The 23,990-nt window shown below is 44.7% G+C and overlaps 2 protein-coding genes across 3 annotated transcripts in view; one reads left to right on the top strand and one right to left on the bottom strand.

Annotated features, from left to right (window-relative positions):
* UNC5B (unc-5 netrin receptor B) overlaps positions 1–23,990 on the top strand; it is a 379,330-nt gene that overhangs the window by 53,206 nt on the left and 302,134 nt on the right. The window lies entirely within an intron of this gene.
* Positions 11,681–12,809, bottom strand: LOC147711391 (oxidoreductase NAD-binding domain-containing protein 1-like). The gene has a single exon (XM_086923656.1). The coding sequence runs from the start codon at positions 12,807–12,809 to the stop codon at positions 12,006–12,008; it is 804 nt and encodes a 267-aa protein (XP_086779782.1). The 3' UTR covers positions 11,681–12,005.

Consider the following 23,990-nt stretch of genomic DNA (forward strand, 5'->3'; position numbering starts at 1 on the left):
TCTGTTTTTTAAAGAAATTGCAAACAGTCTTATTCCAGAGGGCTCGTGTGCACCGCTGGTAATTGCCCCCCTGTCTGTTTGCCATTAATGGTAGCAACAGTGGCAAATGTTACGTCATCTTTTCTGGCACTTATGTGCTCCAAGTACTTGAAGGGAGGGTCAGATTTGTTTTTCTCTTTTTGTAGACTGTCATTTCCCTTATGTCCAAGTGATCGCTATTGTGCTGATGGCTGTTACAGACAATGTATACTGTTTAGTTGACATTGGGTGGTTTTCCCATCCACAGAAATGTCTATGCACAAGCAGCACAAGTGTGTGCCCGCTAAATTACCTGCTGGCGTGCTTCACTCATGAACATTTGCAGTGCAGTGCCAGGCACATTGCCGGGCATATAGTGGGTGTACGTTGCTTGTTGCGCTGATCCTCATGGTTGATTAGCTGATCTGGGAGGACAGCCTTACATAAGGGAGTGGGGGAGGGGTTTCTATATGTCATGGGAGATTGCATTCTAATGAAGGGGATCCAGTAGATTAAAGGAAGAGAACTGAGGAAAATTACATTTGGGCGTGACAAGCATGGGGTATCTCGCCCAGGAGCACACTTATCATCAAGAATGTGCAAGTGGTAGCGAGGCAAATTTCATGGATGCCCTTAGATTTTTTGACTGACAGCCACCTGCCTTGGCATCAACGGAATGAAGTAGGTGTGTGAGTGGAGGTTGAAAAGCCCCTCTGTGGCAAAGTTAATGACATGGTCTAGGGTGTCTAAGAATGAGTATTGTGAGAGGCCAAATTAGGGGAGGAGTGAGCAGATCTTTCTGATATTCATTACCTGGTGTCTAGCTGCAGTGGGAGAATTGGTAAATAATGAGTTTCTGCAACTACAACATCAGAAAAGAACATAACGGTTGGAGCAGAATGTGTATGTGTGTATGTGGAGGTATTTACATAGAGTGAGCCTAGCTAGAAAAAAATATATATCTACTTTGAGGAATTTGTCTTCTTTGGATGTGAGAGGGGAAAGAAGGGAAGCAGAAGTTCAACTGTGCATCTTCCGCAGGTGGGTGGTACGAAAGGCCGCAGCAGGAGATATATCACTGTGAATTGTGGTCTATGAAGTAAAACAAAGCAGTGGACGCAGAACTGAGCTTCAGGCCTGGAAGTGGAAGTGGAAGTGGAAGGTTGAAGAGGCCCAGGAGACAGTCCAGGGCTCAAGGGTAGTGCTCCTCAGTGTAGAACTGTGCTGGGTATGAGACCTTCTACCATGCAGGGAGGTGGACTGTGTGGAGTAAGGCCATGAGGTGCACAGAGGTGACAACTCTTGTAATGTGTAAGGGCTGTCTCTGCAGAACGGAGCAGGGAAAGCTTGGCTTCAGGGTGGGCATCCCCATAGAGGTGCCACCTTCTTCTTATGAACTTGGACAAGGTAAGAAGCCGCTCATCAAGTACTGTTCTTGAGTTTTCTCTGTGGTTTGACTTCACAAACTCCAGAACAGGATCTGACCTTTTTAAAACGCTAGCCATTTTCACTGTGGCCATGTCTTTGGAGTCCGGCTCCATCATCTCATGCGGGCATCGATAATGTTGCCCCGCATCCCCAGGTCTTTGTTCATTGACACCAGAGTCCGCCAGGCTAGCCCTCGCTGTGGGCTAAAGGCACATGAATGCAGCTGTTGCTTCGTCAGAACCCTCTGGTTCATGTGCCTGGTCATGCCGCGCTCTGCTGGGCACTCTTTGTACTAACATGCCACTCCGATTCACTGGCAGGCGAGGGGTGGTCGTAGCTGGTCCAACTCTAACATGGCGCGTGGGTGTCTCTTGAAAGCATACAGCGCACATCTGCTCCTAGCCCCGTGGCTCCCTCCCCTCCCCTCCTGGGAAGGCCTGCATGGCACGTCAGCTGGGTAGTGCCAATGCCCGTGAAAATGAAGTGAGGGCCCGCCCGTCATTGGACAAAGCGACCATCTGCTGCTCCCTGCACAGGTTACATAATCCCGCTCAGTACAGACAGCGCACAATGCACTAATGATATTTAAAGTTTGACCCCAACACTGTACTGCGAGGAACATTCCTATTAAAGGGACAGCGCTCCCGCGCACGCATCTGTGTCGGAACATTTGGGCTAATCTGCAGAGCCGCTGTTGTTGACAGTGTTCACAGCTTTCTGCGGGCTTTCATTGCTTTTCCTTTGTTGTACCGTAGAAATGACGGGCGAGGGCGAGATATCGCCAGGCAGCCGCAGCTCCCCCTGCTGCGATATGCACAGAAGGAGAGAGATTTCCTCGGGTATGAAAGCTGCTGCGCAGCGGGGCACCCCTATGTGGGCCCTGTGCTGGCCAGTCAGCCGCGGGCGATAAACGCTTCTGATTGGTTGAGCGTGCCGGGTCCCATGTATCTGCAGGGCTGTGCTTTCGAAAATGGCCTTAAGCTGTTTTGTGTCATCGGTAAAACAATTCAGAAAACCTCTACATCCAGTAAGGCAGTTTTCTGAAATCATTCGCACCAGTATTCAAGTGCCTCAAGATATCAGTTTATGTCTTAGCTATGTGGTATGTTTAGATGATTGCGGGGATGTGTGCACCTACCACTCACTACCTGGGCAGGCCAGGTGACGGACTGGTAGGCAGGGGCGGCTCTAGGTTCATGGCGGCCCTGGGCAGGTAGCGTAGGTAGGGGGCCCCGGAAGAGGGGGACCGGGCGGGGCGAAGCCCCCTGGAGCTCAGGAAGGTGGAACAGAGCCGGAGGCCGCCAAATCCCTGCCAGGGGCCACCACGCAAATATGTATCCCTCCTCAGAGGATTATTATATTAAGGATATATATTGGCGTGGTGGCCCCTGGGGTTTGGTGGCCCTGTGCAGGTGCACAGCTTGCACATGCCTAATGCCGCCCCTGTGGTAGGGTTGTAGCACTGACGGGTACGATATAAGGCCGCGATGTGACTACTTCTGTAACGAGATGGTGAGCTTTTTCATCAGATTGGAATCAAAGGGCCATCTTGGTTGGTGGGGGGTGGTGGGGTGGGTGAGGGGGGGTCCCGGGAGACCCAGGCAACGGCTGTCTGTCTTTGTCTATAAGAAGAGTGCATTAAGAACAAACTGTAGTGCAGGCCTTAGAAGCAGCAATGAGCGTTTCCCTTAACTATAAAAAATAAAATAATCACTATAGCATGCCAAATGGATCGGAAGCTTGGAGGGACATTTGCCCTCTAAAGAGAGGGATTATTGATAGAGCGGAATGGTCATGAAGGAAGACTTATTGTCAGGGGTGTTTTATCATGGTCATAAAGATGGGGGGGGGGCCTCAGATTTCCCGACATGCACGCTAGCATATAATCTTAAAATAGATTATACGACCAGCAGGGTGTATGAGCGGGGCATAAGGGGCAGTGAAAAGGGAGAGGAATTTGGATAAGAAGGGGCACTAAATGAGAGTAAACACAATATTTAGCAAAATAACCAACATTTTTAAGGAATTTCAGAACAGAGGAAGTGAGCATATGTGTGCATTTGTGTCTGTGCGCATGTAAAAATTCCTGGTGAGATCCGACAGACACCTCACCATATCCGGCTGATAGCACCAGCGCCCAACTATTGATCAGGAACTACATTTAATAGCACCTGCCTGAAGTTACTCCCCTGCTTGTTGTCGATCAGGACACTGGATTCAAGCAAGCCGGGCTGAAGACGGCTGGAATGCCAGAAACCGGTCCTCGGAAGTTTGTTTCCGGTCCAGGGAAGACATGGCTTGGCAGTTCGGGCTGGACTGTTCCCATGAGGCGCAGGGTCAGACTGATTTGCATACAGCCATGTCTGAACTGGGGTGGCAGAGTGGGCTAAAAAACGGTGATGGATTAAACCCAGATCTTTTGACTGGGTGTGAGTGTTTGATTGATTCAGATGCTCCGTCCATCACCACCCCCTTTTGTACCGCTTTTGGTCACCATAAGTGTTGCAGGGTATGCTCAGACGTGAGTCCCTTGCTCACTTTGCCACTGGATTCAAGCAAGCCGGGCTGAAGGCGGCTGGAATGCCAGAAACCGGTCCTCGGACGCTTGTTTCCAGTCCAGGAAAGACATGGCTTGGCAGTTCGGGCTGGACTGTTCCCATGAGGCACAGGGTCAGACTGATTTGCATGTAGCCATGTCTGAACTGGGGTGGCAGAGTGGGCTAAAAAATGGTGATGGATTAAACCCAGATCTTTTGACTGGGTGTGAGTGTTAACTTGATTCAGATGCTCCGTCCATCACCACCCCCTTTTGTACCGCTTTTGGTCACCATAAGTGTGGCAGGGTATGCTCAGACGTGAGTCCCTTGCTCACTTTGCCACTGGATTCAAGCAAGCCGGGCTGAAGACGGCTGGAATGCCAGAAACCGGTCCTCGGAAGCTTGTTTCCGGTCCAGGAAAGACATGGCTTGGCAGTTCGGGCTGGACTGTTCCCATGAGGCACAGGGTCAGACTGATTTGCATATAGCCATGTCTGAACTGGGGTGGCAGAGTGGGCTAAAAAACGGTGATGGATTAAACCCAGATCTTTTGACTGGGTGTGAGTGTTTGATTGATTCAGATGCTCCGTCCATCACCACCCCCTTTTGTACCGCAACTATTGACCAGGAACTACATTTAATAGCACCTGCCTGAAGTTACTCCCCTGCTTGTTGTCGATCAGGACAGAAGAATTTGTTACCGTAGACTATGACTGATTATGCGGAGCTGTTTGGTTGTCTGTGTGGCTGATGGGTTATTGAACCGTGGGTGTTGTGATTTACTTTCTGCAATGATGTAGCCCATTGGGCTGTACTGGAAAGTCACTGCTTTAGAAGCATTGCACCACAGGGAGAACCACAAGCCATTGTGTACTAGAAAAGGCAGCCATCTTTTAAGCAACCTGCATGCACATTTCAAGTTGAGTGTAATGCTAGCACCAGGACTCCTGAAGCAAATGCGGTCTATAGAAGAGTGGTGAAAGGTGTGTTTGAGTGAAGTTGAGGCATCCCTAGATTCTTTCTTAACCAAATGTCTTTCAGTGAGGATAGCAACACCTTGCACAAGAATGCAAGAGCACATGCTCCTCATGCAGGGTAATGCTGGGGCATCTCCCACATGACTAATTTTTAGTTATCAGTTGACACTGTACATGCGCTGTCACTTGTGAGACATGTTGTTTACATATAGGGGGCTTAGAGCCGTCCCATTGATACCATTGGTTGGCTTCATCGTCACTCTTGTTTGCATATTTCCTGTTTGTCAGCTCGTGCCATCGCTACTTCCGCTTCTTGTGTTTGACCCTCCCCTAGAGCATGGCCCAAGTATTTGTGTTCTTCTACTGCTCTTGCTTTTGAGAGCTACTTTTTTCTTTTTATCGAAGCTCTCTACGGAGTGCATCTTTTACAGATGGCTTCTTCCTGTATTTATCTCCTTTCAATTTGCTCCCAATCACCCTCATTGTTTGCTTGTTCCCTCCCACCCGTTGTATGTGTTGGCTTGTTCCCTTCTACACTAACTCCCCTTCTTCATGTTAGCTTGTCCCTTGTCCATGTTCGCTCATTCCCTTCCTCCTTCCCATTGTCCATGTTCGCTAACTCCCTTCCTCCTTCCCATTGTCCATGTTGCTTGTGGATTTTCCATGTTGTTTGTTACCGTCCCATTGCCTTCCTGTTCCCTCCGACCTTCTTGTTGTCCATGTTGCATGTTCCCTCCCACCTTCCTGCTGTGCAGGTTTCAGGGACGTTATAGTTAGAAATTAGCCCTTAAAATCCATAGAAATTCACTGAAAAAAACATAGGTTTCAGGAACGTTATAGTTAGTTGAACCTTGCTCTCATACAAAACCAGAGAAATCTGGCTGTTATAGTTAGTTGGGCTAACTATAACTCGCGCCCCTGCAATGCACTGCTGATGACGTCACATATTACATCATTCATGACATGGTCAGTGACATCACTGATAACATCTCAAATGACATCACTGATGACATAATTCAGTGACTTTGTGTTTCTGTAAAGTTTAAATGTATTTTATATATATATGTATATATGAGTGGGTGTATAAGTGTCTCAATGGATGACTTAGTAGGTGTGTGACTGATTATATAAGTGAGTGATTAATTGTGTCTTACTGAATGCATGGGTTAATTACTAAACTGTGTGAATGTCTGTCAGTTGGTGTGTAAGAGACTTCATGGGTTGGCGAGTAGCTACATGAGTGTCTATATGAGTTATGGGTGCCTGTGTGCCTCTGTGGGTGGGTGACTCTGTGCATAGATGTGTGAGTAGGTGATTCACTGGGTGTATGTGTTCAAGATTGCATCTATGAAGGGCTGTATGAGTGGGTGAGTGTGTGTATGGGTGTGTTGGTGTGTCAGTGAGTGAATGGATGTCTCAGTGGTACATGTGTGAGAAATTACATATGTGAAAGGCAGTATATATGAGTGTTGGAGTATATAAATTACTATATGTGAGAGTGAGTGATTGTGAGAGTGGCTGTATGGATGAGTGTGTGCTTGTGTCAGTGACTGTAGAAGAGAGTAAGCATGTGTTAGTATCTGTATGAATAAGTGAGGTTGTGTGTTTATAAATGTCTAGGTGAGTCAATGAGAGTGTGATTGATTCTTTGCATGACTGACTAGGTGTGTGAGTAACTCTATGGGTGAGTGGTGGTGTGTGAGTGATGAGCGACTGCATGTATGTGTAACTGTACGGATGAATGAGTAGGATGAATGAGTAGACATGTATAGACCTAGGAATCAGTGAGTGGTTATGTAGTAACTGGTATTGGTCTGTCTATTGTTTCGAAAATGGTGGTCTGTATTTTAGAGTGGGTTTATCAAAGGTTATATTAAGGCGTGAGGAGGTGTATCAGATTATCACGTGGATGATATCATCGGTGATGTCATCAGTGATGTCATTTGAGATGTCATCAGTGATGTCACTGACCATGTCATGAATTATGTAACATGTGTCATCATCAGTAGTGCATGTGGGGGTGCGAAGTATAGTTAGCTCAACTAACTATAACGGCCAAATTTCTCTGGTTTTGTACTAGTGAAATGTCCAACTAACTATAACGCCTGTGAAACCTATGGTTTTTTCAGTCTCAGTGAATTTCTATGGTTTTTTAAAGGGTAATTTCTAACTATATAACAACAAAGTAATCTGGTGGTCTATGATCTCAAACATGCAATTAAAGAAGAGGGGGAAAGAAAATGTGGTTACTTGCAGACAAGTTAAGTTCTAATTCAACCAACCTGAGAAAAACATATAGCCCTATTCAAGGAAGATGAAAAAAGGATTTCCATCAACTGCCCTTCGTGGCCAGTGTCATGATTTGGAATCCTAGCTTCCCTATCACATCACCCCATTAACTCAGGGGATGATACCGTGATCTAGAACAAAGTTAGATGACTCAAAGCCTATAGTCCCAAGTACTCAGACTAAATGAAAAAATTGCAGTGCAGTATTAGTGAAAAAATGTAAAAAGGACATGGCAGTAAACCCAACAATTTTATTAATGTCCACTCCCATGCCTATTAAAATAGTGCAGGTGCGGCTTCCAACAAATGTACCGCAGGTTTTAGGTCGACTAGTTTCAGCCAATGGGACACACTGCCCTGGCTTTCTTCAGGAACTTACTTATATGTTAGCTACTGCAACACACAAAACAATATAATAAATGTGAAAAAAGAGAATAAAATCCTTATCACAGTGTTCACTTTTGCGAATACCACAAATACTTCAAAACAGGATGGAGGATTTCCACACCTATCCTGCATAGGGTATTGGCCTCACCTCACCTGGCACAGACTCAGGTTCTGCAGGAGACCCTGCCCTCTCCGTCGGTGTCTCAGTACTTGTTCTGAGCCCGGGGTCACTGGCCGCGAAGGGCAGTTGATGGAAATCCTTTTTTCATCTTCCTTGAATAGGGCTATATGTTTTTCTCAGGTTGGTTGAATTAGAAATTAACTTGTCTGCAAGTAACCACATTTTTGTTTCCCTCTCTTCTTTAATTGCATGTTTGAGATCATAGACCACCAGATTAGTTTGTTGTTATTGAGTATAGGATTTGGGGATTTAATCTGTTGTAGGTCTTTAAATATGTTCCCTTTGACCCTCACTTCCTAGTGGTGTTTTTTTCGTGATAATTTCTAACTATAACATCCCTGTAACCTATGTTTTTTTCTGTGAAAATATATATATATATATATATATATATATATATATGTATATATATATATATATATATATATATATATATATATATATATATATATATATATATATATATATATATATATATATTTATATATATATATATATATTATATTATATTATATTTCTCTTCAAGGTATGTTGATGTTGAGTTAAGAATGGTAAATCCAAACCTCCCTCTCTGAACTTGCCTTTTCTATATTTCATCCTTCAATATTCTGGTTAATGTATTATGACCGTTGGATGTTGTGTCCTCAATATTCCATACAACAATCGGTGACGGATAAAGGAAACTCATGGAAAGAGCAAGAAGAAGGAACAAAACAACATCCCATCATTTGACTTCGCATCCTTGATCACAGCGGCCGCCATTATGTGTCCACCAGCGTATCTTGAAATCGTTTTGCTAGGTTTTCATTTTTATTTATGCAGTGACGGTGAGTGAATACTGAAGCTCAGGGCTGATCACTGTAGGCCTTGCCAACCAAGATCACTTTGTGGTCACACATGAAAGGTTTTATTGTCGTGCTCTTTTCATCTTGCTGTGACGCCAGTAGTTTTATGTCTTTATCCATTTATATGCATTTGTGTGCTGTGATTTGCAGTGCAGACAGAAGCAGGCTGCCCATGCTTCACTAAGATGTGTGTGCTGTTTCAGTGGTGGCACATGGGGCCAGTATGATAAATGATCCACTTTTGATGGCACATCCTCTCCTAATTGTTCCCATTTTTATTTTGCTTTCATTAACCTCTCAGCAACTTGTTGTACTCAATACCTATATAGGAGACTGCGTCTTGTTTTGACTAAAACTAGTGTCTGTGCTTTTCAGTATATGGAGGTGACTGGAACCGTTAGCACAATGATCTCCGGATAAAACCAGAGGTCTCTAACCCATGATAAGTGAGACACATAAGACCACAAAAACATGCTTTGCACAGCAGTACCTTAATAGAAGTAAATGGCAGGCGTGTCTACCAAACACAGTGGGCCTGTGTCCCAGCAGAGAGAAACAAGTGCCATAGGGCGGCAGAAAGTATAGCACAAAGGTAGCTGTCTCTAGACAATAGTTTCTGTGCAGTCCATAGCGATGTCTCTGAAGCACATGGGGTCTGCTTGCCAGCTTGTTTCCAACACCAAAGTCTTTTTCTTGTTCTGGTGGATAAACTATTCTAATACCCACTAAAGACATGGATCCTCACATGGGTCTCAGTTGTTGTTCGTGTTTATAGAAAGAAAAAATGGGGCAATGTCTCACAAACAACCGGTCACTGTGCAGGTTTTCGGGGGCCACTCAGGGCGCCAGAAAATTCTGGCGCTTTGCGCCTACAGTTTGAGAGCACATGAATGGTGAAAGGGTCGGTGTCTTTTTAAGCCCCCCAGTCATAGTCAGGATTTTCTTTTTTTTTGGAGTCACAATTTATTGACTTTAATACTTTTGACAACGCAAGAAGCAAGACAAGAGCAAACCAATCGTAATGTACAGCAGAGGCGCAACTAGAGTCAAATTTCGGGGGGGGGGAGGGGTGGGGGCTAAGAGAAAATTTGGGGGGGGGGGGCTGAATCTTTAGCCAATCCGCAGAGTCGAGCTGCAGGGGCTCTTAGAAGGGGTGAAACAACAAAGAAAGCCCCATTAACAAGCACAAGGTCTTTTAAAGACCTGTGAAGTGCTTGGGTGTGGCTGTGAGCGGGTCCGGGAAATGTCTCATCCCGGGCTGCCACACACGACGGGGGGGGGGGGGGGGGGGGGGGGAGGGGCTTGGTGTTGCGCGCCTGGTGTACAGTACTCTTGCCTCTCCTCCAGTACTCCCTCCGCCCCAACAATATCCCTACCTCCATGCCCACAACTCTGTAAGAGGAAGAACTGTGTCAGCCCTTTTAAGCCCGAATTTCCACGTTTATGGCCGCAGCTGGTCGTGGTCCAGAGTTCAAGAACGACACCCTTGTAATTGGCCCTGGACCCCCAAATCTTAGTGTGCTTCTGGGGTCAACCCCTGGCCGCATACACAGGAATCTCCCTGCCCGTGCACCAGTCAGGACCCTCCCACCAGGCTCTACTGAAAGTGGATCCCAGTCCTCCGATCTACAAGCAATGTCCCTCTTGGCCACAGCCAGGCCCAAGCGCAGTAGTGTTTGACCGTGCTGATGCAGATCTAGGTGGGCCGTGACGTGCATGAGAGCCATTTTGGATCAAAGGGGATGGCCGTCCTTTATCCTTCTTGAGAAAATGTATAATTAAACTCATTTATTTTTCAAGAGACAATTTACTGTTCCGTGAAAACGATGTAAAGGATCACTACTATAGACTCAATTAGCTTAATAATCATAATCATAAGCAGTTTCTGTAATGATGATTAAAAACTAAGGGGGGAAACGCGGGCTGAACTCAGCTGGATGGTGTAGGGGATCAAGGGAATTCATCTTTACTGACAGTCGCACTGAAATGTGCAAACCGATCTCGAGAATAGGCAGTGATGCAACAAGGGTGCCCGCTACGTGCACAAAATGCAAACACAGGCGTAGTGGGGATGCGTCGGAGCCCTCAGAACATTGGTGCCACTGCACCTGCTGCACTATGGATAATCACGCCCCTGAGGACAGGATGCATTCCCTGGCACGAACACGTTATCTAAAAGAAAAAAAAATCCCACCTCTTTATCCCGTCATCCCTAAAATCAATGGTCTTCCAACTCGGCTGTGTCTATGACAGGCCTCGGGTCGATGTCGCGCGCCGCGCGGCAGACTGAGAAAGGGCAAAACTAGAAAGTAAACAGAAAATAAACAAATAAAAGCCTGCGCCGTCCCCAGGCAGTGGCGCGTTTGAAGGTAGAAGCGCATACCAGCGTGCTCCGCCACCAAGGAGCCGCCGCCGCCTCCCTTCCCGCCTGCTCTCTCTTTGTTTATGGTGTGTACACTGTCTCTGAAAATGTTGGGCTCCGTTGCTGTGATCTGACATTCCTCCTGACAGCGAGATAAGGATCCTGTCTGGCGCCTGGGCTCCCAAGCTGTTACCTGATTGTAAGCAGAGGGCCTGTGGTGAGAGCCCCAGGCAGCAGATGAAGACGGGAGGGGACACGGGAGGCAGCAGCTGACATCCACGGGGCCTGCCTGCTGCGCCGCAGCCTCATAAATAAAACCCCGAGAAACACAGGTCCAAGTTTACTAAAAAAAAAAAATTGACGAAAACTGTCGGGCAGTGAAATGATACTGCCCCATGTTTTGCGAAATAGTGTAGTACTATGTGCATAAAAATTGAAGTGCTGAAGATGTAATCAACGTACTTCCTGCTAAACGAACCATAGGTATGGGGTGAATGCGATCAAGACGTTTTGCGTGAACCTTGTAAATCTGTACTTAAGGTACACCATCCAGAACCCACTTCAGCACCCAGAAAAGCGCTCAAGGATAAACCGTGCAAAATTTGCCACTTTTTTTTTTTTTTTTTTTTTTTTTTTTAAATGCACAGCCATTCATCGTTGTATACCAGTCTTTTATATAAATAAACCCCCATCAAGCTGCACTGTGATTAACAGCTGACCCCACAGATATAAAGCGATGGCGTCGCCATGGGGGAGATGCCTCCGGACTCGATGTGTGCAGAGAGGAGTGTGTTGTGGGTCTCTGAGTTCTTTAGGAGAGACAAGAAGTATTCCCTGAGTCTAGGTGTTCCTAGATATCCACAGATTGCATCCCGGCCTGCCGAGCCATGAGCGACACGGCGCACGGAGCGGCAGGAAACAAACGCGGGTGCCAGTCCCGCTTCAGAGATGGTCTTCCATTTTCCAGTTCCATCTGTGGGCCCACCTACCACCATTTTTCAAAGCGGATTTTGTCTTTGGGCACCTGTAGGTTTTCGAGCTGCTGGCAGACCGCCTCGATCATGGGTGGCGGGCCGCAGATGTAGCAGAGGTTGTTCGTGTCTTGCAGAGACTTCACCAGGTCCTTCTCGGAGATCCTTCCCTCAGTCATGTAGGGCTTAAGCTCATGGCACACTTGTGAGTTCTGGGTAGTGACATGCAAGTTGCAGGTGATTTTTCCAGGAAACCGGCTCATCAAATCGAGGATCTTTTTCTTAAACAACAACTCGCTGGCCGTTTTGGCACTATAGTATAGCGTCACGGCACCCATCTGATAGCCGTCCCCTTGCATTCCGCTCGTCTCATGAAGATCAGCCACGTGCAGCAGCATGGAGAACAGGGGGTTAATCCCTACCCCACCAGCGATGAGCAGCAGGTTCACCGGAGGGTCGCGCGGTTGGGGATCAAAGAAGAAATCACCGCCCACTCGCAGAGCAACTTCTGAGTCCAATGTGCACTGCGTGTGTATCCAATGCGCTGGGGGGTGCACGCTATACTTTACTGCAAGCTCCAGCACCCCTTCTCTCTTCAGCATCCCCGGGCTGGAGCAAATGGAAAATCCGCCCACCTTTGGGACACCAGGAATGAACAAGTCTATCCATTGCCCTGCCTTGAAGGTGAAATCCTTGTTGGCGACAGCCAGGCGAATACTCTTCACGGTCTCCGACTCCGCACTCACCCCACAGACTCTGGCCGGGGAAATAATCTCCTGCCGGAAGTAATTTGCCACTTTTAGGAATGCAAATATCATGCATTATTTTATTCCGATTGAATATTGTTTGGCCCTTCGAAGTACCTAAGGCAAATTCGCTCGTCGTTAGATCTGCTTCCGATTGGAACCCTACTTTGCCCAACTCTTGTCACATTACACCCTTATTGCATAGATTACCAGGAATTTAGCATTTCGCCATGTATAGGCATTTGGCACCAAAAAATCCTTTGGGGTGCGAAAGTTGATTGGGGCTGCCATTTGTGCTGCGAAGCCCTGCGTGGTGTCTTATAAGCGCTTGAGCCATAATCATATATGTCGGGCTGCTTTATATGCACTAGGCTTACAACACGAGTTTGTGGACAAGATGTAAAGTGTCCTTTAAGAAAATCGAGTTTCTAATATATCAGTGCCTTTGAGGGGACGAAAAGGCGTGTGCAGAATCAAATCCACGTCAATGTCTGCCCATGTTCAGATACCAGTCTAGCGACTAAACTGTTCATCTACAAGGCCTAACAATACGGAAAAAGCTATCCCTCCAATCGACTACCCCAAAGATATACCGATTTTCCTATAGAGACTCCATAAATAATATAGCATTTTGCTGAGAAAGGCAGCCAACTCAGTCTTGGCATATCAGTTTCTTGTACTCTGAGTTAGCTCCACTGCTCAAATGTGAATTCTTGACAAGCTGCCAGGATTAGCTTCAGGTGAGCCAATACCTACTCTTATGCATTTGAGCCCTTCGTTGCACAAGGCACTTTTTCCGGTGTTGATGGCCGGTGGGGGACTGCATTGCCCATACTGCTTAGCGGCCGGAGCCGCCAACGCAACAGGTTTGCGCCAGGAGGTGCACTTAAGCTGCTCAGGGCTCCCACAGAGTCAGCGGCCGAAAGAGGGTGGGCTATGCCAGGTCCCTTGATTTTATCTTGGAGCTCTTCGGTTTTCTGGGATGCCCTGGACACGGCTTCCTTAATATTACTACCAAGGCCATGAACAGGGTACTTTGTATATTTTATTCGTTCTTAAGTGTTATTTTATGATTGACTTCCCTGGTACACAGCCTTCAAGGCCTTTTAAGAATTTTAGATCAGGGAGAATGCTACCTATTTCCCCTGACCCCACAAGAGGTTCATATTGTGGCAAACACAAGCTCGGTGAATCTAGCATCTGCTGCAATGGGCAAAAAGAAAATGACTGCTGGGCCCCCAGGAAGTAACACGGTAGCGGCAAATGTCATAACGATGGATATAGCTCTGACCGAGAAGGCTTTCAATGGGGACTGAGAAAGTTGACCTGAGCACCGCAGTGACCAAAAATGGAAAGACGGGGCTGATAGGGAACATAGTGGGAGCTACAAGCCCTCCTGTACTCGTGCCCACACCTAAGGTAGCCCCTCCTGCTGAATGGGCAACGCCCATAAGTATCTCAACAGCTAAACCGCCAGGTGGAGACAGCAATTTTGGATTGTCCCCCCCACTAAGAGGAAGTGAACAGGCTGCAGCAGAGTCACGAAGAAGTCTCTGCTGTCAAAATCTCCATTACCAGCCAGGCCCAACTTTGAACTGTTGCTGGGCACCCTTTTCAAAAGATTGGAGTCAATGACTAAAGATCTTTTAGCATTGATAACACTAAAGTTGGAAGGGTTTGAGACAAGACTTCATTCTTTTATTCCCACGTGCAATAATTGCATTACAAGGCCTGACCCAGCGTTTGGGGAGGAGGCGTAACATGTCTGGTACCCGACCTAAACCTACCATTAGAAGGTTTGTCACACCTTCTGAGCCAACAGATTCAACCTTATCTACTCCTCGTTAGCAAAGCATATAAATGCTTTGTGTTGACTAGATTCCATCTGAATTTGGTTCCCTGGCTATTGGCATTTCCCCAAGGGTACTTGAAACCCCGCCCTTTAAAACCCTGCCCATGTGACAACTTCTCAGAGCAAGACACCCTACGCTTCATCTTTTTTTGTGATCATTATAACCCTCTGCGTAGAAAGTTTATACTCCTGTTGCTCAGAGATTGCCAATTTACCCAAGTCAGGCCTGAATTACTATATCTCCAAATGATATCTTCCCCTATCATGTGCTTTAGGGTTGCAAGCTTTTTAACAGGGGCTATTAGACACAGGAAAAATCTGTCCTCGCAGTAGCTTGCTTGTTTCTTCAGTTTTGTGCTCAAGGTTTACAATGGATTAGTATGTGCACTTTATGTTATATAGCTCACAGCAGTTGGTTTTATGTTTAGCACTGTTGCACTTTATATAATGCACTGCTTGCAGTTTAAAACATGAACCCAGGTTGCTTTTATTGACTCACAAAGCTGTTTATATTTTATTCTTTATGTGATTCAGATTTATTAATTGAATGTACCCAGATGAAATGCATTCTTTTTCAAATGTTTGCTTTTATGGCTTTCAGTTGCAGAATTAAGTACCTTTGATTTGAGTTGATTTTACTCTTATGCTAATGAACCTTGACATATCCTAGTCCATGGGAGAGTTTCCTCACATTCTGAATGGCGTATAAGATCCCCGCTGCAGAAAAAGCCATCAGACTGCCGCATTTAGGTCTGGCCTCTTAGCACTGCTGTTAGAACCTAATGTTACAATTTCTTAAAATATATACAGAGTGGGCATTGGTTCTGCAACATGAGTAATTTTCTCTCACCTGATGCTATTGACTGGTGTATCATTCCACCACTCAGGGAGTGCTTGCACAGCTGTGCGAGAGGGACTGTCTATTTTACATCTCAAACGTACATTGAATCGTCAAATATTAACATATCAAGCTCAAAAGTACAGTGTATGCAAAAAGCAATTGTTTAAAGTTTTTCATCCCAGCGTGATTTAAAATTAATTTTTTACTCAGGACTCAAAATTTAAGCCAGACCTGTTGACTTTGCCAATGCTTGTTTGATGTAAGCAACTACTATCCCATGACTAGCCATTCATTGTGAAAACCATTGAGAGCTAAAAGGCCTGCATCTGAATCCGTTCATCTAGCTCGGGTTTTGGTACTGCGGTATTAGACGGCACAGTATGGATCCTTGATGAAGGAGAGGCGTGCATGCTTGTCCTCAGCACGCAGGCATATTCTTTTATCACAATGGACTACAGAATCACCGACATGCATGCCAGAATTCAGGAACACCCAAGAGGGAGGTTTACAGAAAGAAACCAGGAGAATTATTTTTCTCTGTTACTGTCATTGAAGTTCAGGAACATTTAAGAGGCAGTGTGGTAATCTACACCTCATCAACTCGCGACATGTCATTGATGAAGTCATAAGCTAATAGCTCACCCCAGTCCCCCATTTCTGCACCCAGCTGGTGAAGATTAAACACTGCCTTAATGCACTTCCCTCTCCTTTTTATCTCCATCTTCTCTTCCTGTATTACCATGAAGATATACCCAGAAAGCACACTCTGCCACTCGCCTGTGTACGTTCGTACTGCTTAGAGGCAACAAAAAACTTCTAGGTGACCAGTGCTGAGGGGCTGGTATTTTTATACACACTCTATAGATGGAAGGTGCCTGTGCTGACTCTCTAACAAAAACAGTTTTATGGTATATATATATTTTTAATGTATGTATATACTTGCAGTTATTTAAATTGCAGTGAAAATATCAAGTTGTAATTCATATAGTTCCACAGTTATCTATATCTATACTACTATTATAAAGGAAGAACTTTGAACCTTTGAGGCGGGTAAACTCAGGAACCACAGCGCCAATCCACACACCCGATACATCGTTGTAATTGTCAGGGTGTGCAGATGGACGTAGGCTATATAAATAAAAAAATATGTTATTTAAAAAATGTACGAGAAAAAAAAAGTAGTCCCCTGTAAGTAGCGCCGGCCGCGACGTGCGTGCTGACATCAGGAGGGCGGGGAGGAGCGGCGTCCAGAAGCGCGAGGAGGAGCGGCGGACATGAGCGCGGGGAGAAGCGGCGGACAGGCGGGGAGGAGCGGTGGACAGGCTGGGAGGAGAGGAGAGGAGCGGCGGACAGGCGGGGAGGAGCGGCGAGGAGCAGCGGACCGGTGAACTCAGGAGGGCGGGGAGGTGCAGCGGATTAGGTAAGGCTCTGGGGGACCCAAGGGCAATGTCGGGGCGGGCGGGGGCCCTGAAGCCAAGGTCGGGACGGGCTGCTACTCCGGGGGACCTCCCGGACAAGGTCGGGACGTGCTGCTAGTGTAATCCATAAATGTGCACTCACACTTTTTTTAGCGGAGAGGGATTTTTGTCATAGGTAGATGCTGCTGGTCTGCTGGAAAAAACAATGGACATCGAGAGCTGGGTACAAATGTTTTAAAGGTCCATTGAGAGCTACAGGGGAAATGATCCTCTTGAAGTTTGGAAAAGGCATCTACTCTGGGCAGAAGACGCCTTGCCTTCCCTATTGGAGAGGTGAAGGTGTTTCGTTTGCTTGAGCGTCGTATTAGCCAATTTGTAAATGAAAGGAAATACTGTGATGATGAGCGATTCATCGTACTGCGTAAAGTTTGCTGTATCTATTGGAGAACCTACCTCATTTTATGAGTATTCATATAACCAAGGGATTGGATCACGTTCAGTCGCTCTTTGTCTTGCTTGGGCTCATCTCATAGAAGAACGAGGAAATATGCAGCTTTGCAAATTCTGTTTTCCCGAAAGCTATTGAAAGCCATGCAGAACCAATAGTGCACCTTCACTGGTTGCCCGTGGAGCAAAGTATCCAGTTCAAAATACTCTGCACAACACACACAATTCTTGCAGGCATAGCCCCTGTGATTCTAAATAATCTTTGCCATTCCTACAACCCAACCTGCGTCCTTCGCTCTGCTGATCTACATCTTACTCGTGTACCGCGATTCCTTAGGGCCAGACCAGGGGAAATTCATTTAAGGTGCTTGCCCTTTCCCTTTGGAACTCTTTGCCACTCCCTATTAGATGATTCAGAAAAGGGGGTGGTGATGAACAGAGTGTCTGAATTAAGCAGACCACTCTTACCCAGTCCAAAGATCAGGGCTTGATCCATCACCGTTATTTATCTCACTGCACCATCCCAGCTCAGAACCTGGCTATATGCAAATCAGTCTGTCCCTGGCCCAGTGCATCATGGGAACAGGGCAGAATCGTTTTTGTCCACCATAAGCGTGGAAGGGTATACTCAGATGTGAGTCCCTTGCTCATTGCACCATCAGGATTCAAGCAAGCCGGGCCGAAGACGGCTGAAATGCCAGAAACCGGTCCCCGGAAGCTTGTTTCCTTCCCAGTATAAGAATTGGCTTGGTAGTTTGGTCTGCCCTGTTCCCATGATGCACTGGGCCAGGGTCAGACTAATTTGCATGTAGCCAGGTTCTGAGCTGGGATGGTGCAGTGAGCTAAAAAACGGTGATGGATCAAGCCCTGATCTTTGGACTGGGTAAGAGTGGTCTGCTTAATTCAGACACTCTGTTCATCACCACCCCCTTTTCTGAATCACTCCCTATTAGAAACATCACCAATCTTCTGTCTTTTAGAAGGGCTGTGAAGACCTGTCTTTTCTGTTGATCTAGCATTCCCCCATGCAACCCCCCCTCCGGCATTTAGCGCTGGGACGTCTTTTTGTCAGGACAGCCATGCACTGTAATAATCTTATAACATCTGAGGTACAGGTTGTTCCGGCTCCGCCTATCTAGGACTAGTGCACAAACAAGAGCAAGCGTTGTGGCACTGCTCCAGAACTCTATCCACTATTGTGAATCAGATGGTTCCACCTGCAGCAGGACTGAGAAATTGTGATCCAGTTTCTTCAGCCAAAAACCAGAATTCAGAGCCAGTTGTCGTCATGCGCACATACATTTCCAAGTCTGCATGCCCTCACAGTTGAGTGACTGTTGGGTTTTAGTACTGCTAAAACCAATATGTTTTTGAACATAGGCTCACCTTAAAATATTGGTTTTGTAGTACATACGCAGGTGCTCCCTTTATTTAACTCCCTCGCTCTCATTTTAAACAGATATTGGCCTAGCAGTCTTGACTGACAGAATGGAGAGTGACTCAGATTAAGGCCTACTTTCTGTATTTTTCCTTTCGAAAAAATAAATACAGATTTACAAATGTCTAAATGTGCACATTTGTTGATGCCTGCATTCTTGATGCTATGGGCCCCATTCATGGTGCCATTAATTGATGTTAATCTATTTTTATGTCCCAAAATGGCTAAATGTATGCTGGTCACCTACCCACAAAAGAATACCAAGCAGTTGTAAATAGTTTTAATACTGCATAATTGTGCGCCACAACTATGTATAATTATGCAGTAATAAAGCCCATGGAAGGGGCGGGATTTGGCAGATCAAGCTGTGGTTTGCTTGGAGTATGTGACTGCCCACAAAGTTGTGTTTGTTGGAATTCATAAATTCCTCTCCAATCCTTTTGTACCCTGGAACTGGTCAGATATATACTCCAGTAAATGGCTGGGATGACTCCTCAGCTAGAGTGGTAAGGGAACACAACCTCTTAAAATTCATGTGGGTGTAGTTGAATGGGTTTCTCTAGAGAGAACAAGTTTTCCCTAGAGATAAAAAAAGGAAACAAAAGTGCATATGCACCGCGTGCTATCTTCCTCCAATGTGAAGTTGTGTTGCACGTAAAGTTCTGGAATGGAAACATAGGTGCTGCTGGTAAACCTTTTACGACTTATAGCTGGGAATATATGTGAATTTCCAAAACGAATAAATCTACACTATTTGTAGGGGTCATGTATGTGTAGATTGGGTATATGTATGTGTAGATTGGGTACATGTATGTGTGTAGATTGAGAAGTATTGTTTGTGATTCGGGCTCCTAAACCTATTATTGTATTTGCAACTGCTATTCAGCACACTAGCGCAGCCCTTTGTTTTGTCCTTATCTATCTATCTACCTATCTATCTATCTGTCTATCTATCTATCTATCTATCTATCTATCTATCTATCTATCTATCTATCTATCTATCTATCTATCTATCTATCTATCTATCTATCTATCTATCTATCTATCCATCCATCCATCTATCTTTTCGATTTCAAACTGTAATTTTTGTATGTTGTATACTTCCAACCATATATATACTGAACAAACGCTGAGTGCATACGTTCACAAAATATACATATTGTTTTTGTTTGTTAATTATATTTTAAAAAACAATTCTAAACAAACTTATTTTCTAGCTATTAACATAAATGAATACATAAAATGTGTCAGTAGTTTTACTTGCTTCATAGCCAAAAGATCACCTAAATATAATTTTTCAGCTAGACCCTTTTCTTGTGTACATCACATATACATATATACAGCCAGTGATATAGTTAGGGGTTTATTCTGTTTACTTGCATACCTAACATTTTTCTACATATTTATTGCTCTAATCCTTTGTGTTAGTTTATGGCTTGATACACAGAGAGGTATACAGAGAGAAAGGTAACATACATATTTATGCATAAATTTGCCATGAACGGTGCAGCTACGGTAAACCTGTAGCCTCGCCTTACTGAGCATACAGTAGGCCAAATTAATGGGCATAAACTATTGTTGACCTAGTTTCACTTTAGAGTTTCCCTCCATGTAGTCAGGAGTTTCATTGTTTCTGGCCCTCTAACTGCCACTGGAAAGACCATATGAGGTCAACCGATGGAGATCTGGATATTTGTCAGCAAAAGGATATTTGGACTGAAATGTAATATTCCTTTAGGGTTGTCTTTGTGAGGCCCAAGAATCAGTTAGATCAATCCACGTGATAATGACTTATTCAGCCTGCTTGGTGTCTTTCGGCCTTGATGAGATGTTGGTTACTTCTTTGCAGCTTTGGCTCAAAAACCGCCAGGACTTAGTCCTGTTAACCTATTAGAAGTCGAAATTTGCTAACAACTTCATCTTATATGTATGCACCGGGGTCGCAATGCCACCTGGGCTTGTTATAGTACTGCTTTAGAAGAGGTACTGGGCAGCGAAGCGAAATTGTTTTGACACACACTGTTAAGAGGCTGTTTTACTATTATTTTGTCAGGTTTTTTATATTCATATTATATCTATACTTGTTTTTTACAAACAAAAGTTATTATTAATTGTAAAGGTTTTATTTGTATTATTCACAACTGTATGAATTTGTATTGCACGTAATCATTATAATTGATCGTGCATGAGAAATAAATAATTAATATTACACTTATTATTAAGCAAACCTGAAGCACCTGAGGGCTTTGGGAGAGGAGTGTCTCGAGTTTTCACAATGACTACAAATAGCAATATTCTAAGGTTAGATACTGCAACACTTTGTTACAATGACTAATGCAATGCGGTTACGGAACACGAGAGAAATAATTGACTCTAATGCTATTTAAATAGAGCCCCATGTAAGGAAATTCCCTCTAACCCCTTTGTTCATGAAATGCATTTTTAGCCCATTTTTTAACTCATTTTTTAAACCTGTTTTTAAAATGTGTATACATTGTGTATGTACTTTTATGGTGTCTTTTTAAGTGCCGTATAAAGATTTATAATTGAAAAAATTGACTAGTTAATTGGATATACTGCATCTCAACAATATGTCATACATATCTATATGAAAGGCAGGTGGAAGATGACTGTGAGTAAATGGATCCCCATATTTAGGGATGCATACAACCCAGCAAGCTCATTTAATTAGTGAACTAAAAAAGAAGCAGTCATTCAGAGAAATCGGCTGATCAGGGTTTATCCAAAGCAGAATCCTACATGGGCAAGGATGTGTTATCATAATGTGCGTTATTTAATAAGCCATTCTCCAATTGGCTGTCCGAACCGCTGATGCCAGCATCCTGAACTGCCCAGTCTGACACAACCATTTACTAATTCAAGTAAGCCTAGCCGTAACTTGTGTACAACAGAAAACCTGATCAGTTATCACTTTGCCATGGTGCTAAATATTGCCATCTTGGGTTTCTTGTGTATCAGTCCTGTGGTTTGTGAGAAGAACCTCTCCTAGGTTTACACAATAGTTATGCCATGTCAGTGAAAATAAATGTAATCCAATAAACTGTCAGTGGAAAGAAGTGTCCTAATACAACAGCATCTTTACGTTTAATACTGCTGTGCAGAAGTTACAATGAATGTTATTGCCATGGACTGGCTGCTGTTTTTCCATAAGAAAACACCTTTCCTGACAAAGGCTATTCAACGCCCACACCTTGTGCTCTGATTCTGGTTAAATACCTTTGTTCTACACGTTCTATAAGGGAGTGCAGGGCGTTCACACGGACATCTCCTCCCACACTCAAAAATACATAGCCTATCACACATTGCAGGGGTGCATGGATACTATTTATGTCACAGGAGTGAACACAACCGTGATCTGATCACGTTTTTTAGAGCAAGTGTTTTACAGGTGCAGCCACACACTTGTTGCTACAGTACAAATGTCCAATTCCGTGTTATAACCACAGTACAGATTGTATTAGCGTACAAACAGCAATAATTAAAACTGTAAAAAATGCATGTTATAATGTAGGGACATTAAAAATCTAGTGCCCAAATGTAAATTTAACTCACCCTCGATTATTGGCATGTTATGGGTACCGTAATGGACACATTTATGCATGTGAAAGCAACTCTGTACTGTTTTATTTGTTAGGAAGTGTTTTGACAGAATGTTGTTTATTTGTCTACATGTGAGTCTGACAAATGGGTTTTCCGTTGTATTTATAGATGTTGCTGATAGTGTTTGATGTATGTATTTAAATATACTGTTTTAAATCACGCTCTTCTTATATGCTCTATTTATTAGTTTATTGTTGTTTGTTATTATTCTCACATAATTATTTTGTCGATTTTAATTTCTAATTATTTTATTTCCTGTCTTATACTATCATTCTTTTCTGTTTAGGGTTGTGTGTTTCGACATGGACATCATTGATTCTATACATGTACCTGTGAGCTGATTGATTTTTATAACACTAATGAAGATTGGTTATATTTTTTTCTAATTCCCTTACTTTAATGTTGGTAGTGACCTCAGTTTTTTAAAAATAGCTTTTTTAAGGTCATTCATTTATGGTTGTTTTCAAGTAGATCACATCTGTGGCAGAATGTGTATGCCCAAGTGAACGCTTCTATCAGGACCAGGTAATTGTTTGTGGTGATCCAGACCTGGAGTCTACCTATGTGTGTCCTGGAAATGCACTTTATGCAGAACTTCCTTTGTGTCTGATTCAAAAGCTTCACATAGTGTAGAACACAGAAGCCGAAATGCCACAGCCAGTGCTTAGCTTGATCTGGGAGTTACTTACTGGAGGCACCGGCATTCATTTTTGGGGACCTGCCCTTATTTTTCCTCATTAGTCATTTACTGAGGGAAAAACACAAAGATAGGAAAGACAGAGGGAGAAGGACGGCAAAACGTTCACAAAGGGAGAAACCAGCAATCTGTAAGCGTGAGATAAAGAAGCAGCGAGTGTCTGTGTGTGAGTCCTCAACCTAAGTGCCGCCTTTAACCCGGTCAATTTTGATATCCTTCTGAACCGGCTTGAGAGTATAGGAGTTTCGGGGGAAGCAATAGCATGGATCCAATCGTACCTCAGTGGTAGAACTTTTCAAGTTTTTTCAGGAGAAGCTACCTCCAGGTGTCGTCCTCTTAGGTATAGAGTTCCTCAGGGATAATTAATCAATCAATCAGGCGTTTATTAAGCGCAACTACTCACCCGGAAGGGTCTCGAGGCGCTGGGGGTGGGGTGTTGCAGGCTCCCGTCCATCAAGGGGGGGGGTCGGTCGAACAGCTAGGTCTTGAGGGCTCTTACGAAGATGGGAAGCAATGCTGTCTGTCTGAGGTGGAGCGGAAGGGTGTTCCAGGCCTTGGCTGCGAGGAAGGAGAAGGAGCGGCCTCCTGATCTGGTTTTTCTGGTGCGTGGGACCATGGCGAAGGAGAGCTGGGCTGATCGTAGGGTCCTTTGGCGTGCCTGGAATTTTAGTCGGCTGTTCAGGTATGTGGGTCCGGTGTCGTGGAAGGCATTGTGTGCATGGGTGAGCATCTTGAAGGTGACTCTAGCCTTGATGGGGAGCCAGTGCAGTGTGCCCAGGTGCTGAGAAATGTGGCAGTGTTTTGGCAGGTTGAGGACCAGTCTTGCGGCGGCGCTCTGGGTGTTCTGTAGCTTGTGGGTGAGGTTTTTGTTTATTCCGGCATAGAGTGCGTTGCTGTTATCTAATCTGCTGGTGACCAGGGCGTGAGTGAGGGTTTTTT

This window comes from Lissotriton vulgaris, chromosome 5 (assembly GCF_964263255.1).
Source record: "Lissotriton vulgaris chromosome 5, aLisVul1.2, whole genome shotgun sequence".
Classification (NCBI taxonomy): Eukaryota; Metazoa; Chordata; class Amphibia; order Caudata; family Salamandridae; genus Lissotriton; species Lissotriton vulgaris.

Bases quoted from the DNA above. Each gene is read 5' to 3' on its own strand.
- LOC147711391 (XM_086923656.1), bottom strand. From the start codon at position 12,809: ATGATATTTGCATTCCTAAAAGTGGCAAATTACTTCCGGCAGGAGATT.